Genomic DNA, 13,996 nt, shown 5'->3' on the forward strand with positions numbered 1-13,996 from the left:
TGCCAAGCTTGAAAGAGGATAGAAAAGGTGTGCAGGTTCTGAGAATAGAAGAAATAAAGTTGGGGAGTGGAGGCAGGAGGGGGGAGGAAAGAAGGCTATGGTCAAATTCAGGACATTCAGATAAACTGGTGTGGCTATCAGGTAGGATGTAAGGGTTGGCAGGCTGTTGAAGATGAGGAGAGGGGGAAGTGTTTAGAGGTACACTTTCCTCGATTATCTGCTGCAAAGACAAGGAAAACAGTTCCAAAAGGTAGGATTACACAGGTTCCAGTCAGAGGCTTACTTGCCACCTAATGGTTTTATTATCATTACTATTCCTTGGACAGCATTCATTTACATTTGCTCAGGACCCCAAATCAAAGCAAATCAGAATATGACAAAGGTGTGTCAATGAGACAAGGTACCTGAGGAGAATGCATTTTCTCTCTTTTGTGAGTAAGCAGTTTACATCCTACCGGGCTGCAGCCTGCTGTGGCATCAGGACCATTTCCAGTGATTTAACTTTGGCCCCTAACAAACCACATTTTATAATTACCTCGTACCTGGACAGCACCGTCAATATAATCATAACTTACATAAAATCTACATATGTGGATTTGCTAAGTTCATTCGTTAACTTCCAGAATTTCAAGTCTTCCAAGGACTTTCAGAAATCTCCATGATGCCTCTGAGAGCTGCGTTTTGCATCCGATTCTCTCGTTTCTGTAAAAAAAGATTCAGAAATTCATGTTGCTTCTCTGCAGTCCACAGAGTTCCTTCTCTTGGACAAATTGATTGTGGACAATGTATACCCCATAAATTATTTCCAGATCATCTTGTGCCTGTGGGAGGACTAAGGGCTTAAGACGAGATGCATTTCACAGCATCACATTTGGTCCCCTTCCCTGGTAAACATGGAGGAAAGAGAACAAGAGACCCAACCCAAGTTTGCCTGGATGCAAGGAAATATGGTGTCTAAATGCCACATTATTGGGACTGTGTAATAATCGGTGAGAAGAGTGGAGCATCACAACAAAATAATAGTGTCATAACGTCATGATGATAATCTGTAATTTAAATAACTCTGTGAAAATGTAGAATGGAGAGATTTCTGGCTCCGGCTTCTGAGAACTCAAATTCCACCCAGTTCCCAGTTCAAAGCAATTGGCACTTCTGATGGTTATACGTAAATAGATCTCTACCAATCTCATTAAATATTCCATCCGTATTCAAAGTTATTAAATATTGAACACAACCTAATAAATACAACCAAGTTAATCAAGACTTTGATTGGTGGCTGTGGGTTCATAAAAAGCTTGTGAAGGAAGTTATTCCATTTGGGTTTTATTCTGATCCACCACTTCCCCCCCAATTTTTAAGTGAATGCAGGAATTGTATTATATGCATGTGCAAATGTTTTGAGTTGTGTTGGTGTGGACAGAGGTGTGCTGGGTTGTTCTCTCCCGGTAATTTGTGTGCTGGGCCGGATTGCTGAGTGTGGATATGCTGGAGGATGTGGCTGGTGTACTGTCAGTGTGTGTTATGTGGGCAGAGGTAACACAGTGGCGAGTTACCTTGGATGCTGGCTCCTCCGTGGTTTCCTCTCTGCACCTCATCAATGGCTTGGACACCAGGACACCACAATTGCTATAATTCTTTGGAGGATATCCGAAGGTTGCTTTTCCTCAGGATTGTATAAGACTTGGTGCCTGAGAGCGAGTGGCTCCTTGTGTTTTGGCTCTAGGATTTTTTTTCAAGCACGTTAGTATGGCAGCTCTCAGTGGAGGAGTTGAAATCTTTCTGTCACATCCCTAATGTGTTTTCTGTGGATGTTCCTCCTGGGGCTTTGAGCTAGGGCTCTGCAGAAAGTGGGTAGGGAAAAGAGGCTCCCTCAGCAAGGAGAAGAAGGAGAGGGAAGGAGAACAGAGTGAATTCCTCATGTACCTGAGTGGAGGGAAGGAGGGGGGAGCACTGTGGCCAGAGTCCTGGACATTCCGCCCTGTGTCCTCGCCTTCTGATAATTTATTTCTAAAAATGAGAAGGCCCTCCCACCTCAGTCACCAGAGCTTTGCCTCCTCACCTTCCATCCCCATCCAGGCTGAGTGTTTAGAGGTGGAAGTGAGCTGGGTGTCCGATGCCATTTCATGGGAGAAGAGACTCTTGGGAGCCCTGTAGGAAGATGATAGGAGAAGCCAAGGAGGAAGGCAGCGGGTGGGAGCAAGGGCAATGACGTCCATTCTGCTTGGGCTCTACTTATTTTGTATGTGACCTTGAGCCAGGTGATTGTTCTCTCTGAGCCTTGGTTTCCTCCTCTGTAAGATGGGGCTGATAGGAGTGCTTATCTCATCATCACTCCCATTTTGCAGATGAGAACACTGAAGCACACAGAGATTAATTCACTCCGCCTCACATAGCTAACAAGTGATGGAGTCAGGACTTGAACTCAGGCATCTGCTTTGGGGGCCTCTGCTCTCAATCTCTTCACTCCACACCTGTGCCCTACTGTCTTCTTGCCCTAATTAGAGGGCAAGCTTTTTGAGAGCAGGGCTCATCGTTCGGAATAGCGGACTTTTGTCTCAGATTATGCATTTAGAGGAGTAGCCTGGTCTTAGATGTTATCAAAATAAACTTACAGCTGGGTTGAACATATCCGCAGCAGTGGGATGTGTGAAGCAGCGCTCCTGCAAGCAGGCTCTCAGGGACTGGCAAATGAATGATGGATCACGGGCTCCAACGTGACCCCGAACTGACCCTCAGAGATGTTTGCTAAAAGTGTTTCTGGCTCTGTTGGGACCCATGTCCTTGGAGGCCTGCCATCTGGGTGGAGAAGGTGCTGCTTTATAGATCCGTGTGGTTTTTTAGAATATGCCAGAAAACCAGGCAATCCCCAGCCTGGCCCAGAGGGGGCCGGCAACCCCCAGCTGCGTGCAATTCACGCCTGAGAGCCTGGCAGTGTGGGAGTGTGTGAGAGGGAGGGATGGGGGTGCTTCCCGTGAATTGGGCTGTTGAGATGGGGTGGAAGGGGTTACCCATTTCCCCAAACTGGGGTTTGAGAATTATAAAAGGATGTCTACCATAGAAAGGTGAGGGGGAGAGGCATGGCGGGAGGTAGAAGGTATACTCCAAAAGGCAAGGTGGAGATGAAGAAAAAAATATGCCAATACCTACCTACCATGTATAATATAATTGCTCACAGCTATCCAGTGCCCCTATGTGTATCATTTGATTTCATCCTCAGAGGGTCACAGTGCTGTTATCATTCCTATCTTACTCACAGGGTAACTGAGGTTAGTGAAGTGAAGTGGCTGCCGCGGGTCACGGTTAGTAGGTGGTGGAGCAGGAGTACAAACCCAGAAAGTTGGGACCTCTTCTCTTAGTCTTTGGCATCCCTGATACCCACAAACTGCAGCATATCAGAGCCGGAGAAAGCCTTGGAGAGTATCTGTTTCAGCCCCTTCATAGTCAGTTGGGGAAACTGAAGGCTAGAGAGGCGTAGCTATGGTCCAAGGTGACACAGCTGGTTAGTGACAGCCCTAAGATCTGACCAGGATTAGAGTGAGGCAGGAAGATGCCCAGGATACCGAATTTAAGGAGGTGCTCCCTCTCAGATGCTGACTCTGCACATGCATGACACCGAGCGTCAGCACCTCTTTAAATGCAATGCCCTAGGTGCCTCTCTTGCTTACCCCAATCCCAGCCCTGGCTAGATGCGTCTTCTGGTTTTTGTGGTATGAACAACAGAGGCTCCAGCATGGGTTTATTTTTTGCACTTGATGTCCTAAAGCAGGGGACTTGCCAATATCCCAAGGCAGGTTTCTACCCAGGGTTGGATGGAGGGTCTGCTTCTGGTTGGTACTGTGGAAGGGACAGGATTGAAGGGGGGCAAACTCAGAGCCCAGCAATTAGAGGTGAAACTGGGAGAATGTTGATCCTGATTGAGGAAGCAGGGCTGCAGAATGGGATCTGCAGGAATCGGGACCCTGCAGTTCTCCTCCGATTCCCACAGGGCTGAGATGAGGAAATGCCAAGGAAAACATCTTGCCCCATCAGATCCAGGACGAAGACGATAATCAGTGGTTCATCTTTGAGGGTTACAGACACTTTTCTCAAAGCTTCAGACAACCTGTTTGCTTTATTTGTAAGAAATTCCTGGGGGAGAGGTGTGTATGGCACCAGTCTGGGCCTTGCTGCTCTTGTTCTAGTTCAAGGAGAAAGGGAGACAAATCACACAAGCAAAGTACCCCGCTGCTGCTTTATCCCTAATAAACAGAAGTAGGTTGGCAAGTCCCGCATTGCTCAGAGAGGAGTGGGGCTGGAAAGGGGGGGTTTGACTCTCTACTGCTGTGCCAAGTCTTCCACTGGGGCTTAGCACCTCCTAGAGTGGTGTGGGGCTAGCCAGGTGGCTAAAAGTGGGAGAAGGCTTCCTCCTAGTGGCCCTGGGGACTGGGGGCTTGGGACAGGCAGGAGGAGTGGATCATCTTCTGGCATTCTCGCCTTTCCAGGGAGGAGGAGGGGTGGTCCAGGCCTTGCCTCCGGAGGAGACCTGAGCAGGCAAGTCTTGCTCTCTCCCCTCTGGAGCTCAGTTTCCTCCTCTTCCCAGGCTTGGCTCAACCCAGCTTGCTCAGGGGTTTGACATTCTGCACGTTGTGGCTTCTTGCTTTTTCCTCTGGGCCCGGAAATTTCTCAAGCCGGTTTCTGGAGTTCCAGTCTCCAGCCCTGGCGGGTCCCTGTCTATCCTCAGCCTGTTACCAGCTGGCCTGGGGGGTACCCCCCTCCCGACAACCCCGGGGGGTGATCTCCCATCCCGAGGTACCCGCAGGTGCAGGCGTTTTGACCCACCCGGAGGGAGGAGGGAGGAGGGAAGATGAAGGACAGTAGAGGAGGGAAAAGGTTAAAAAGGAAGAGAAAAAAGAGCGAAGAGACACGGAGAGAGGCCAGAGGGATGGGAGAGGACCGAGCCGAAGGGCGAAAAGGCGAGGCGGACGGCAGGCTGGTGGGAAGGGAGGCTGGAAAACCCAGAGACCCGAGGAGAGGGGAAGCCGGAGACGGGCGGAGAGGAAGAGGCAACGGGCGAGCGAGGGAGAGAGCGAGGGAGAGAGCGAGGGAGGAGAGCGAGGTCTGGGAGCGCCGGGCGGGCGCAGGGGGGAAGGGGAGCGGGAGGGGCCGCGCGCGGGGGGCGGGCGCTGGGAGGGCTCCGCAGCGGCGGGCGGCTCCGCAGCGGCCGCGGCTCGTGCGCCCGCCGGTCGCTCGGGCGCTCGGTCGCTCGGTCGCTCGGTCGCTCGCCCGCGGGGTCCGCGCCCGCCGCCCGCCGCCCGCCGCCCGCGCCCGCGCCCGCTCTGCGCTGCCCGCGGCTCCGGCTCCTGCCCGGCGCTCGGCGGCTCGGGCTGCGGAGGACGGGACCGCGCGCCCGGGCGGCCGCGGGAGCAGGTAGGTGGCGCAGCGGGGACGGCGGGGGGTGGGCGCGGGCCCGGGGGCCCGGGGGCCCGGGGGCCCGGGGGCGGCGGCGGGGGCTGCAGCCCCGGGGAGGGGGCTCTGCGGCCCCGCGGCCAAACTTTCCAGCGGCTCCGCGGGGGCCGGGCTGCGGGAGCCGGGTCTGCGCGGGGAGGCGGCGGCGGCGGCGGGGGCGAGGGATGCCCGGGCGTGGGCGAGCGCGGGGGTCCCGGGGTCGCAGGCGCCCGCCCTCCGGCCGCGGGGGGACCCCGGGGCACTCCCGCCCCCGCCGCCCGGGGCGCGCCCCTCCCGCCGGGAGCCCGCGGGGCGCAGCCAGGTCCCCCGCCCGGGGCCCGCGGGGCGCCTCCCGCCCAGCCCAGCCCAGCCCAGCCCAGCCCCGGCCCGGGCCCTGCGCGCTTTTGCTCATTTTATTTTATTTTTTTTGGAGGCGCCAAACGGAACGCGCGCTCGCTTCGCTCCTTCCCATCCCGTCCCTCCGATTCTCCGATTCTCTTCGGGGCAGCCCGGCGGGCTGACTTCCCGGGCGTCCCTCGGGTCCCCCCCCCCGCTCCCGAAGTTAAAAGCGAAGCGCGACGCCCGCGGGGAGCGCCCGGAGCGCGGGCCCCAAGTTCCCAACTTGCCGCCCGGCCTGCGGGGGTCGGAGCTGCGGCGGCGGCCCCGGAGCTGCCGAGCGCCAAAGCCGCCTTCCTCCCGGACTTTATTACCATCGTCTTTTTCTTCTAATGAGTTAGGGGGAAAAAGAAAAAAAAGACTCAAGAAAGGCGCAGCATTGGCCCCCGCGGGCGTCGAGGCCCGCGAGGGAGACGCAGCCCCGGCCGGTCGGGGCGCGCCCGGGTTCCGAGGCCCCAGCCCCCCCCAGCCCCGTGCCGCTCCGGGCCGTGCCGCTCCGGGACCTGCGCTCCGGGACCTGCGCTCCGCGCTGCGTCCCCCGCGGCCGCCCCCGCCCCCGCCCCCGCCCCGGATCCGCCCGCGCTGGCCCGCGTGGTCACGTCCCCTACAAAAATATGTCAAAGTGGCTGCGCTGCGGGATCCCCCGCGCACGGCGCGGGCCTCAGGCGGGTCGGAGGGGCCCTGGGGTGGTTTGGGATCCCGGCGGTCTGGGCTGCGGCGCGGGGCCATCGGGGTCCCCTCCCCCTCCCCCTCCCCCTCCCCCTCCCCCTCCCCCTCCCCCCCTGCGCTCTGCCGGGGAGGCGGGGTCAACTCCCGGGCCGGTGGCCCCCAGCGGAGGCCGGGGCGGGGCGGGGGCGCCCACCGGAGCCTGCGGGGCGCGTGGGGTCCCCGAGACCGCAGTGGCCGCCCGTGCGGCTGCCTCCCCGGAGCTGGCCGCCCCAGCTCGCACCGCCTTTGCCGGAGCGCTGCTCGGGCGGTTCTCCCGAAGGGTCTGCAGCGGGCTGGTGCGGCCCTGAGCTGGGGGCTCTGTCTCGGAGCTCCCCGCAGGTTGGCCGGGGTCCCCGGAGGGCGTGGAACCCACCAGCAGGTGCACCCCTCAGCTCCTGTGGCGGGTTTTCCCTCCTGCTCGCCACCCACCATCTCTCTCGGTAGCTCACAGATTGCTTAAGGCCCTAGAAATTCAAGGTCTCCTGGGTCTCCATCGCTTCCTCCCAGCTCACAGATCAGCACACTGAGGCGGGGAGAAGTGAAAGGACTTGCTTAGAGCCGGGTAACGGGGTGGAAGGAAATGTCAACTGGGGCCTCCTGACTTGACTCCTGGTTCAGTTTTTTTTTTGTTTGTTTGTTTTATTTTTCCCCCCAATACTCTATGCCGGCATCATTACTTTTTTAGCATGGGGCAGGTGCTTTCTGGCAGGACACGGTGTGGAGGACTGGTCCTGAGTTTAGAGGCAGAGGACTGCAGAGGAAGGGGCTCTTGGTAGCTGCTGTGCTGGGATCACCTCCCAGGACACATCACTGAGGCAACAGTTTGTTGCAAACCTATCCTGTGCCTGCACTGAAGTCTGCAGGTGAAGGGGGCCCTTAGCCCTGACCCAGCCCCATAAAGTGCAACCCAGGAGGAGAGCAGTCATTGTCTTTTAGCCACGGAAGCTAGGCGATCTCAGGTGAAATCGCTCTGGGAGGGGGGCAGAGTGATGGATAAGTCTCTGGAGAAGGGAGGATTTGGAATGGAGCCCTGGATAGATTCCAGTGTGGGGAGGAAGATTGTGGGGCACAAGGCTGAGGCACAAAGAGAGGGGCAGGAAAGCTCATGACTTGTTCAGTGACTGGTCAAAGGACAGCGGAGTCAGGGGGGATGAGAATTTGGCTTTTGAGAGAAAAGCACTAGGACGGTTGGAAGAGCCAGCTCCTCAGACAGCGAATTCAGAATTGTGTCCCTAGAGTCTTCTAGCGCAAGGTCTAGGGTGAGCAATTGGCTGGGAAGTCAGCACCCCATGAGGCAAGGGCTATAGTCAGCTTTTTGCTTCTCTTTTACCCTTTTCTACTTGTTGCTTAGCTTTCAAATAGTTCCTTTGCCTCTTCCCATCTGTAACTTTTAGAATTTAGATACTTGAGGGTGTGGAACATACCACTGGACCTACTATGGGCAGGGTGTTCGCCGTGCTTGGAATATTTGGTCAACAGATAGTTTTTAAGCTCCTCCTTTTTGCCAGGCACTGGTCTAAGTGATACACCGATGAACCAGACAGGCTGAGTCCCAGACCTCATGATGCTGATGTTCTAGGTTCCAGTTCTCCATGAGGTAAAGTGTAGATGCGGAATGGAGGCAAATACACAAAAGATGTCTGAAGAAATGGGACAATGTAACAGAGAATTCTGAGCCTCTCCAGTGGTTCAAGGCTCTGAGGTGTAATGCTGGAAGCTGTTGGCTATGAGATGTGGAGATTCTGTGGTCTTCCATGACCCCCGGCTTCTGGTTGCCAAGGGTAACCCAGAGGCAGCTGCATTGAGGACCTTAGATATGGCATTGGGGAACAAACGGCTCTGCAGAGCTCCTGCCGCCAGAGCACAGGGGGAGGGAGCTGGTGAGTGCTGGCAACTGTGGTCTTGCTAGGTATCCATAGAGACTGGTACCAGGTAACCGTGTACCTCTTAAATTCCAGCATCCACAGCTACTTGAACTCCGTAGCCCCATTGTACAGATGGGTAGATGGAGCCCTGACTCTGCAGATTTGGGACAGCTATGCAGAAGGGAGCCCAGTACTGTAGAATCCAGGTATTACTGATCTCTGATTCGATTTAAAATAATGCTCTTTCCTTCCCATTTTGTAGACTGGCGGTTCTTAGACTTCACTACAGGAGGCTTGTTTAAACACAGATTGCCCTGAAGTTTCTTTTTTTTTGCCCTGAAGTTTCTGATCCAGTGGGTCCAGGGCGGGTCCAGTAATTAGAATCTGTAACGAGTTCCCAGGCGATGCTGATGCTCTTGGTCCAGGACCACACTTTGAGAACCACTGTGGTAGAACAAGGGAAAGTGAGAGATTTTCTTGAGGTTATGCAGTGGAGGAGCCTGGGACAAAGGCTATGATTTAGCTCTAGGAACTCCCAGAATTTGCCTATGCATAATCCCCTCCCCCGGACCCCCCAGGAGGCCATAGAATTAAAAGAATATTTTATCTTCATCAGCACACACACAGAGAGAATATATTGCAATGTAATTAGGGAATAAATAGGTGTCGTGTGTTGGATGTAGACTCCATGCCCTGTGGCTCTGTGGGGGTTTATTATAGCAGTGGTTATAATTGAAAAGGTGTCATCTGCTTCGAGAACCCCTCATGAAACTTTCATGACCTGGGTGGTCAGTGTCCAAAAAGGCAGGTCTTCTTCATTTAAAAGACAGAAAGTCAGAGGGATTGCTTCTTCTGCTAATGGGACTATCTGTGTTTGACAGTAACTATGCAATGTGTTCTCAGAGGAGAGAGGAAAAAAAAAAACAATCGAACAGCCAGTGTGAATGGAGAGGGGTTGGAGGAAGTCCACATCACGGGTTTACAGATCTGTTTGTTGAACATTTTGGAATGTTTTGAAACTGTTTCACCTATATTTCTGATGTGAAGCTGTATCTCAGCAGGAGGAAAGGAGAGTTTGTGTTTCAACTTCCGCTGGTTGGGTAAATGTAACAGCACATTTTATCCCCAACGTGTTAATTAGACCCCAAAGAAAAGAACCATAAAAGGGTTGTTTTCCTAAATGCTGGCATTTTTCATCTGGATCCTATTTATTGATTATTTTACAGTTAAGAAGGAGCAAAAAAAAAAAAATCCATGTTTTTATAGCAAATAAAGCTGGCTGCAGTAATTATGCAGGCTCAACATGTCTGTTCTGGAGCAGGAAGTTGGAATTTAGCCTGACTCTCAAACATTTGGGTGAGATCTAATTGAGAAAGACATTTCAAAGAACAAATATTTAGGAATGCGGAGTTTCGCTGATGGTCTCTCTGGGCCAAGCGCAAGTACCTTGCTTCTAGCTCCTTCGTCAGAGGTGGAGGGATGCTGCAGGGAAGGACCTGGTCGGTAATGTTAAGGCCATAGTCAAATTGTGAGGCTGAAACCTAGAGATAATTAGTGAGGCTTAGGAAAGGGAAGAAAGATGCTTTCAGGGAATATATGTCCCTTGGAACTGATGAGCAAAGGGAGAATCAATCAAGTATAGATCGAACACTTATCGATTGTCCAATCTCGGCACAGGCACAATGAGGGGAGGGACCAGGACTTTTACTTGTTCTGTATCTCCCATAAAGCTTGGCTCAGGTATCTTTAGGGACTGGAGTCCTCTATTGGGGTGAGCATCAGTCAGTGCTGCAAATAGCAGAAAACTTTTTTTTTTTAAATTTTTATTTATTTATGATAATCACACACACACACAGAGAGAGAGAGAGAGAGAGAGAGAGAGGCAGAGACGTAGGCAGAGGGAGAAGCAGGCTCCATGCACCGGGAGCCCGACGTGGGATTCAATCCCGGGTCTCCAGGATCGCGCCCTGGGCCAAAGGCAGGCACCAAACCGCTGCGCCACCCAGGGATCCCAATAGCAGAAAACTTGAACTCAACTGCTTGAAGCAGTAAGGAACTTGGTATCTCTCATTGTAAGAGGTGTGGGTTATGTCTTCCTCGAGTTTGGTTCTTTCAGTTGTTCAACAGCATCATCAAGATCTAGATTCTTTTCATCCTTCCTTGTCCATAAGGTCACAACAACAGTTCTGGCCGGGTATTATACCCTTACAATAAGAAGCAGGGGCAGGAAAGGCGGGAGGGGAACCTTTCTCGAAGGTCCCAGGGCAGACTCTCCCTTGGGTCTCATTGGCTGGAAATGTGAATCACATGACTGTGTACACCAACCACAGGCAAGGGAAGAAGACCATCCTCACTGGCCTAGAACAATCTTGATTTGTGTGTTGGGCGTCAGAGAGGAATGCTCTCGGAAAGAAGTAACCAACGGCACCCGCTATAGAGTTTAAGACTTGGGTTTGAATGGTCTGCCTATTTTTAGCCTTGTGACCCTAGTCAAAGCCTTTTACTTCTTTGAGCCTCAGTTTGCTCATCTGTGTAATGGAGATATATTGGGATGATAAATCCAAATTAATAATTACAGTTGATTGAGATACAAGAAGTAGGTTATTTGAAGATCTGATCTCTGACATCAAAGAATTATGATCTAGTGCAGGAGGCATTGAGAGGACTAGGCTATCAAATAATCAGAGAATAAAGGGTAGGTAAATAATAATGACTTGCAGACCAACCTTGGTGGGAGGAGTATGACATCAGTGGGCAGCACAGTACCTAGGGAAGGCTTCCTGGAGGAGGTGGTTCATGTGCATCCTGGAAATCCCGCATGTACGTATGGATGGGTTATTAGCTCCTTCTGCCCAATATGCTTCCTCTTGCTTTTCTCAGTGGTAAAATGGGGTCATTAGGCCAAGATGAGATCTCATCTCTGTAGTTACAGTGTCTTCGAGAGTCCGAATTCAGCCAGCCGTGATTCTGGCTGGCAGGCAGGTCACGGCTGCTTCCTTACCATCTTGGATTCATGGTTTCTGCTGACCGATCAGTCTCCACCTCTCATACTACCTTTCAGTCACTGATTAGATATTATTGTTATCACTGTTATTATTTGGATATCTAGTTGCCATTGTAAAACTTACATGCCTAAATTGAAATCCGATGTCTTCCCATGTCTCAAGCCATCTGCTCTTCTGGATTCTTCATTTTTGTTGTTGGCACCACCGCCTTCCCAGCTGCTTGGGCTCAAAACCTCAGCTATGCTCTTGATGCCCACCCCCTTCCTCTACTGCCAATATTCATGCACTAATTTTCTCCCTTACATTTCTGGGATAGAAGTCCTCCTTTACAACGGGAGATGTCCTCTTCATTTGGGTTCTTTCTGCCTTGTGCTGGGCCTTGGCACTGGCCTCCTGCTCCTGTCTCCCATCCTGCTCTGGGCACAGTGCATGGGAGTGCACAGGGACATATGTCACAAGGAGCCGTCTGCAGGGCTTTGCAAGTGGTATAGTTTGTAATTCGAGGGTAGAGGTGGCAATGAGTCTGGAATCTGCAGACACGTCGTGTGGCTTGTGGGGGGCAGGGGCAGGGCATTTCCCAGCCTCATATCTCTCTCTCTCCTTTGAGCCATCCTAAGACATTGGTTATTCTCCACTTGTTACCTTACATTTTTTTCTGTAGTCTTTAGTTGATGAAGCCCAAACTCTTCAAATGGACATTCCAAAGCTGTGCTGCCTCACCAGCCCTACCTGCTAGGACTCACCATCCCTGCCATCCCCAAGCCTGCTTCAAATCCTGTCTTTCTCTGTGTTTAAGCTGAGCCACCCTCTCCTAAGGCCGGTGTTAGAGGGACATCCCCGACCACCAGAGGCCACAGTGATCTCAGAAGCATTGATCTTTCCTTCTCCTGAACTTGTGTAGTAATTACACTATACCACCAATTCCGTACATGCTGATATGATGCTGGTGTCATTGTTCTGCATCTGGCTGGAATGTTCCTTATCTTCCCGATTGGACGTGAGACCACGGAGGTCCGAGGTGGGGTGGGGGTAGATACTTCTTCGCATCCAGCATTGTGGCCAGCAGGCACCTGGCACCTCCATGTGTTTTTATTGAATTAATAAATCATACAAGGGATCCCTGGGTGGCGCAGCGGTTTGGCGCCTGCCTTTGGCCCGGGGCGCGATCCTGGAGACCCGGGATCGAATCCCACGTCGGGCTCCCGGTGCATGGAGCCTGTTTCTCCCTCTGCCTGTCTCTGCCTCTCTCTCTCTCTCTCTGTGACTATCATGAATAAATAAATAAAATCTTAAAAAAAAAATTATAGCATTTAAAAAAAATAAATAAATCATACAAATAGAGGAAGTAAGATTATTTACCTGAGTCGTCAATCTTTACTGTTTTTTTTTCTTTCTTTTTTTAACTTGAATTTAGGGAAGGGACTAAATTTGATGACTGTCTGCTGTCTGCTGGGTACTACTTTAGGTGATTTTTCAGAAACTGTTTTAGATCGGCCTTGGAAGACCCCTGGGAAGTTGGGATTATTGTTGTCATTTTACTGATGAGAAAAATGGAGGCTGGGAGAGGTGAAGCGGCTTGCCAAGCTTGCTCAGCCAGCGGGAGGCAGAGTGAGGGCCAAGGTCAGGCTCTTTCTTCTGTGTCTGTTTCATATATCTTTGTGAGGTTTTCCTGACCCTATGGTGCTCTGTTCTCTCAGATTCTTTTTTCTATTTGCTGTGTCCCCCTGCCTCCTTCTGTCACCTGTCTCTGATGAGACCCAGACCCTGTTTTGTCCGGAGAGTGTGTTTGGGGACTTTTAAAGCTCTGATGATGGGGCACCTTGGGTGGCTCAGTGCTTGAGTGTCTGCCTTTGGCTCAGGTCATGATCCGAGGGTCCTGGGATCAAGTCCCACATCAGGCTGCAGGGAGCCTGCTTCTCCCTCTGCCTGTGTCTCTGCCTCTCTCTCTGTGTCTCTCATGAATAAATAAATAAAATCTTTAAACAAAAAAACAAAATAAAACAAAAAAACTCTGACGTTTCCTGTGACTCTTCCTGAGGACCTGCTCCTCCTGTTAGTTGTGGCTCATAGTGATCACTCACCTTTTTACCTTGACTCTCTTTCCGGCCACCTGCAAGCCTGGGCTAGAGATTTCTTTAGAGCATAAAACATCCTGCTAGTGGACTCAAGCCGGGCTTGAGCCAGGTTTTCTGAACTCCTCCGCCCTTCCTCTCCCCCATCCCACCCTTTGTGTCCATCCACCCTCACCTGCCACCACTCCTATTCTTGTGTCTCGGGTATCACCTGTGGAAGGAAGACACCGCTGATTTCAGCAGGAGTATGGTCTGTTGGAGGAGTCTCCAGCTCCAGGACTTCTGACAGGCATTCTTCTGTCCTCTGGTTCGTTTGTTCGTTCACTCATTCATTCATTCATTCATTCTGTAAATACTGCATATTGACCACATGTTGAACATAGCAGAGAATGAAACAGTCTTTGCCTTCGTGGAGCTTGTATTGAAATGAGGGGAGACAGATGGTAAAAACCAAACACATTATATAATATACTTTGTGATGATTATAATGAAGAAAGATAGCAAGGGAAAGGGGTATATGTGGCAA

General features: G+C 52.1%; 1 protein-coding gene across 1 annotated transcript; it reads left to right on the top strand.

The window, feature by feature from the left end:
• The first annotated feature begins 4,843 nt into the window (after positions 1–4,843).
• Positions 4,844–5,410, top strand: LOC121477237 (octapeptide-repeat protein T2-like). The gene has a single exon (XM_041731415.1). It carries the CDS (start codon positions 4,844–4,846, stop codon positions 5,408–5,410), a length of 567 nt encoding a protein of 188 aa, XP_041587349.1.
• The last annotated feature ends 8,586 nt before the right edge of the window (positions 5,411–13,996 follow it).

The sequence above is a fragment of the Vulpes lagopus genome, chromosome 2 (assembly GCF_018345385.1).
Source record: "Vulpes lagopus strain Blue_001 chromosome 2, ASM1834538v1, whole genome shotgun sequence".
Taxonomy (NCBI): Eukaryota; Metazoa; Chordata; class Mammalia; order Carnivora; family Canidae; genus Vulpes; species Vulpes lagopus.